This window comes from Seriola lalandi, unplaced genomic scaffold (assembly GCF_002814215.2).
Source record: "Seriola lalandi dorsalis isolate HSWRI2012SDOR001 ecotype SW California unplaced genomic scaffold, Sedor1 jcf7180002054928, whole genome shotgun sequence".
Lineage (NCBI taxonomy): Eukaryota > Metazoa > Chordata > Actinopteri > Carangiformes > Carangidae > Seriola > Seriola lalandi.
Genome location: NW_019525480.1, coordinates 311,327 through 317,397, shown reverse-complemented (window position 1 = coordinate 317,397; position 6,071 = coordinate 311,327). Strand labels below are relative to the sequence as shown.

General features: G+C 41.0%; 1 protein-coding gene across 1 annotated transcript in view; it reads left to right on the top strand.

The window, feature by feature from the left end:
- psmf1 (proteasome inhibitor subunit 1) overlaps positions 1-4,128 on the top strand; it is a 9,818-nt gene extending 5,690 nt beyond the window's left edge. The window contains exons 5-7 of the mRNA XM_023393062.2: positions 730-786; positions 1,527-1,688; positions 3,324-4,128. Of these exons, the coding sequence (XP_023248830.1) occupies positions 730-786; positions 1,527-1,688; positions 3,324-3,375 (271 nt within the window). The 3' untranslated portion in view covers positions 3,376-4,128. The remainder of the gene's footprint in view (positions 1-729; positions 787-1,526; positions 1,689-3,323) is intronic.
- The last annotated feature ends 1,943 nt before the right edge of the window (positions 4,129-6,071 follow it).

Here is a 6,071-nt window from a genome sequence, read left to right as displayed (position 1 = left end):
GGGGGGGGGGGGGGGGGGGGGTTGGCGAGGGAGATAAGGATGAGATCAAAACAATGACAGATGGGAAGAAAGTAAAATCTGAGAGAAGAGAGGAAAATAAGAAAAACAGAGCGGGAGCTTTAAGAGATACAAGGAGACGAGGATGATGAATGAGAAAGCAAAAACTGAGTCAGGGCTGCAGAGAGGAGGAGGAGGAGATGAAGAGGGAGAGAGGGAAAGATGTAGAGGAACAAACGACAGGAAGAATCCAGAACACATGAAGTTAAGATGAATGAGTCAGGGATGGTTCAGACAAAGACACACACACACACACACACACACACACACACACACACACACACACACACACACACACACACACACACACACACACACACACACCTGATTCAGTGTGAATAATTAGAGTCTCTAACAGGATAAATGGATTAAGACGGGATAAGTAAAGCGTAATGTGGAGGTTTAGGATTATATTTGTAATAAACTGAACCTTTGTGATGTGCATGTGGATTTCAGGTCACTGCGTCACGTTCAAGAACCTGGAAGCAGAAAAACGTTTCACATTTTTGATTAAAACCTGAACTGTGATATTTAAAAACTGATGTAAAATAGAGAAAAGTAGCAAATCCTCACATTTTATAAGCTTGAAATAGTAACAGCTGTGTGTGTGTGTGTGTGTGTGTGTGTGTGTGTGTGTGTGTGTGTGTGTGTGTGTGTGTGTGTGTGTTTCAGGCCTGACCCCATGGTTCCTCCGTTCGCAGCTGGAGGAGCAGATCTGGATCCCTTTGGGTGAGTCTGTCTGTCCGTCTCTCTCCTTCATAATAAAAAATCACTTTAATGAAAATCACTTTCAGATCCATTTTTAAGCGCCGCTCTGGGTTTGTTGTAATCTGGGATTTGGGGATGAACAGTCGGTCCACACACAAACAAAACGACAGCAGTGGATTACTGGCGTCTGTCCAGAGGAGTGTGAATACATCCAAAATCCAAAATATGGAAACCAGAGCAGTCAGGCTGCACAGCCCGAGTCTGTCTTTAATCTCTACACTCATTGTACATCAGCCTGAGCTTTTTATCGTGCTCACATGAGCTTCCTGCACTAGATTATGATTTACACCCCTGAAGGTCAAACTTAATTTAAACTGTGAAATGTCTTGACTGATTTCTGTACAAACACTGAGATTTCTTCACTTCATCACAGTAAGTTCATTTCATGGATCCGCACTGCAGCTTTCTCATGTCACTAAATAAACAAATGATGTTTTAATGTGAAGAATCTGGTGTTTTGTTGGAAGGTGGTTCTCACTGCAGTAAAATCATGGCACAAACATCTTGTCTGGTTATTATTCCTTATGTGTTTTTATGCCAACAACGCTTTAATTTGACCTCCTCAGGAATACAAATATGTTTCCTGGTTTAAACAACTTAAATAAAACAATAAATCAGTCATGAAAGTGAAAGGAAAAGAAAAAATCAGTGGGGAAAACAGATGATAAAACACACTGTCTTTCACTCTGACCCCCCTCCAGGTCTCGTGGTGGTGGCGGGATGATAGTCGACCCGTTGAGGTCGGGGTATCCTCGCTCTGGTTTTGACCCCTCCAGCGGGATACCAGACATCCTGCCTCCTGGAGCCGTTCCTCCGGGAGCTCGCTTCGACCCGTTCGGACCCGTCGGACGACACCGACCAGGGTGAGAGAGAGACACACACACACAGACACACACACAGACACACACACACACACTCAGACCTCACTCTGTCTGTCCTCTTAAAGCATAAGTTCGACACAAAACTCTGGTGCACATTTAAACACTGGAAGAATAAAATAAAGTCCACAGTTCTGTTTAGAAGAAAAGTTGATTGACCTGGTCTAGATCCTGATCCTGATCCTGATCCTGATCCTGATCCTGATCCTGAGTCCTTTGATACTGGGTCTGATCTGTAACACACTGACTCCAAGAACCAGCTGTTCACTCACCATCTACTACAACACAGGCCGACATGCTGCTGCTGTGAGAAAGGCAGCGTTGCTTCATGTTTGTGTGTCTCCATGTTTCGGCTCGTCTGTGTTTATTTACACAGAAGAAGAAGAAGAAGAAGAAATGTAATAGCTTGTTGACTGAATATGTATCAGACGCTTTGAAATAAAAGCTGCAGCTACTAAATTTGGCACAAAATATTTTTCACAAGAAATATGAAACTGACTATCCTGAATAATTTACATGATGTCACAGAGGGTTTTAAGATTATTTGGAGGGGAACATTTTTTGCCTTAATTTGAACAGACAGTGCAGAGAGAGACAGGAAGTGAGGGAGGGAAGGAGGGAGGGAGGGGTGTGACATGAAATAAAGGTCTCCTGGTGCCTTAACCATTCACTCACTGGGGGGGGGGGGGGGGGGGGGGGGCTTACAGAGATACATGATGAGATGAGCTGTCACTCACTACAACAACCCTCAGCCCTCTTTCATTAACAGACAAACCAGACAACAGGTTTTATTCTGGTCTGCCGAGCTGCTCATGACAGAGAGAGATGATGGATTTGTTTCTGTTGCCAACACCAGAGTCAGAGTCGATCACCAGAGCAACCAAATCATTTTCACTCATATGATCCCAAAAGCCGGAACACAAACAGAACACAGAAGAGTTGAGTAAAGAAAGGATCAGATTGTGATCTGCTTTATTTTCACTGATGCAGATACTCAGGAGGAACATTTCTACTCTTCTGTTAACGTTTAAGTTTGTCTGTTTTTACTTTATCAGAAATAAAATTCATTATAAAAGAAAACTAGAATTACCACCTTTCGGTTGTATCCCTCCGCCGCTCTGACTAGTTTCAGGTTACATCCCTGTTGATCCAGAGTCATAGAAAATATCAACCATTTGTGTGAAATTTTGAGTCTTGAGTAATGGTTAAAAGTGTTTTCTGAGGTCACCTTGACCTTTGACCTTTAGCCACTAAAATCTAGTGAGTTTGTCCTTGAGTTCAGGTGAACGTTTTTACCAAATTTAAAGAAATGGCGTCATGGCGTTACTGAGATATCATGTCCACGAGGATGGGACGGCTCTGGCTGAGGAATAATGACCTGATCTCCAGTTTAGCTGCAGCGCTGCCGACATGAAGCTGCAGGGTCTCGTGGAGAGATGATCTAGAACCAGTCTCTACTGGGAGACGTGTCCTGACGTTTACAAAGTCCCAGTTCAGCACTGGTTTTTAGCCTCTGTGGAAACATCCAGCTGCTGCTTCACCACTGAGAAACAAACCAGTGAAATAAAGTTATGAATGAACATGTGACGGTAACGACAGCTCTGTGTCTCTGTTTCCTAGGCCGGACCCCGACCACATGCCCCCGCCCGGCTATGACGACATGTTCATGTAGTACCAGCCGTGTTTCCCGCTCTGCTCACAGCTGTGTCCTCCTCGAGGGAGGGGCTCGCTCCAGTTTAGTGACCCCCGAAAATTAACATTTTTGCCTTTTTATTTTCTCCTGTTTTTTTTTTTTTTTTTTGGGGGGGGGGGGTGTTTTCTAATTGTTCATTTCATATAACTAATGTAAAGCTCATGTATATAACTTGTGTAGAAGAAACATACATCAGCAAACAAATATAAGCCACACTGAAGATATTCACTTCAAAATAAAAGATGTTTTTGATGTTAAATTAGAAGAAAACTTTATTTTGAAGTTAAAAAAATTTGCCAGACAGATGGAAACACCCACACACTGGAAAACCTTTATAACGACATCTGAACATTTTCTGAACATAATTTTTTTGTACAGAGACAAATGGTGACGCAGGGAGGTAACGTTTGTACGACCTGTCGGTTTGTCACACTCTCATACATTCAGCTATAGTCTCTCCTTCATCCTTCAAAGTAAAACTCCTCCTTCCTCTGCTTCCTAAACAACAGAAGAAAGACTAAGTCTGTTCAGATTCTCCTCATCACATTAAAATGCATTTGTTGTTATAATTTATTCAGAAAGGAGGAAATCTTCTGGAAGTTCTTGTATTTTGTGGACGTATTAACAAAGCTTGAAATCTGATAATTAACAGGTTTTTCTTTTGTTTGATTTAACAACGAAGTTGATAAATGACCTGAAGCCAAAACACTGAAATTAAAATCTTAGACTTCACATTCTAGTGTGTTGTTGTTTGTTTGTTTGTTTGTGGGGAACAAAATGAGACGTTGACACTCTGGGGTCAGAGGTCACACTGAGTTTGGGTCTCGTCACTACTGAAATGTTTTATTTCATATCAGAGAATCATATTTTGGTTTTAATCTTGGATTTCATATTTTCACCAAACCTTATTTAAATTCTCATCAGTGTTTAGAATTAGATTTTTTTTAGAAATTGTTTTAATTGATTTTTTGCCACTCACCTCTTGACCTGTGTAACCATGGAAACGTCAGTTTGATTTCCTCTGGGTTTTAGATGAGACCGACGGTTTGTGGCATCAAAAATTAAGGATGAAAGTAGAATCATATTTAACATGCTTTTCCTTCATGTCTTTTTGTTTTTCCATGTATCTTCCTCCTTGTCTCCCTCTTTTGTTTAATCATCTTTCTTTTCTCCTCCATCCCAGTTCCTTCTTCACATCTCCCTCTTTTCTCCTCTTTTCTATTCTGTTTCCACCTTTCACTTTCTCATCTTTGTCTCCAGCATTTTCTGTCTCTGTCCTCTCAGTCTCTTCACCTCTTGTCCTTCTATTCTCTGATTTTCCTCTCGTCTTCACTCATATTCTCCTCTTTTTCCTCAAAGTTCAGGTCATTGTTTTTTCTCTCCTTCCTCCTCTGATCGTTTCATCTCTGTCTTTCTTTCTCTCTGACCTTGACCTCAATTCTTTTCATTTTTCTTTTGTTTCCTCGTTTGTTCCTCACACACTCGATCAGTGAATATCAATGTTACTTTCCTCTTTTATCAAACAATCCTTAATCTCATTCCTCAACCATCATTTATTTTTCTTTGTCTTCCTCCTTCCTTATTTATTTATAGCTCTTCTCATTACTTTCAGCTCAACAAGCTGTTGTTTCCCTGCAGGCAGGTGACAAACAGCCATCTCCAATTCTCTTTATTTGTCCCAGGGACTGCTGAGAGGTAAATATAGTAGCAGGCACCACAGGTAGCTGATGCTCCTCAGCCCGTTAGTTAAGAGGAGGAGGGAGGGAGGCGGCAGAGGTAGAACACTAGCTAAACTCTTTAGATCATGAAACCAACGGACACTGCTCATGTTTTCCTTTTGTACCTGCAATACCAACAGTGGCCACTAGGACAAACTCTCCTCACAGCTCAGCGTCTTAGGTTCCTTTCTGCCTCCGCTGGACTCTATAACAAAAGATGACGCATTATAAGCAGCGCCAGTGGTATGAAATGCTATCCACTTCCTGTCTCCTAAATGGGCGGGGTCATGACAACAATACAACACTAGATACAGAAGGAATTTGTGCCTGATTTTGCTGCTCGTTTTTATGCCTCACTATACTATGATGTTTTTATGCCTCACTATACTATGATGTTTTTATGCCTCACTATACTATGATGTTTTTATGTCTTACTAAGGTGGACGGACAGATCTAGAAGTTGATGATGTCAGTTTAAATAGAAAGTTTGGTTCATGTGAAGTTAAAGAGAGAAAACACGGCATTAAAAACAACAGCAAAACAGAACTTTTTTTATTGGTCACGTTAAGAAAATCATACTTAAAAATCAGCATCGTCGTTAACATACAGTTTACAGCTCTCAGTACGCACAGGAACAAGGCATCAGACCTTTACAGCGTCACACACTTACAACATGCAGCTTCACCGGCCTCCTGAAGCACAAAGCAGCGTTTTCTTTCACTGTGAGTCGGGACCAAAGGTAAGAGATTTCTCTAAATGATGACACAGATATATTTATATTTGTTCGATCACTTATTGAACATTTAAAATTTTCCATATTCCATACATTCAATCCTTATTTGAGGAATGTTTATCTGGAGTGTGATTTTATAGATTCGCAAAATGGTAACAAATAATTGTCACAAAGAAACATGGATCCAATTATGACATGATGACATCATGATGACATCATTTTAA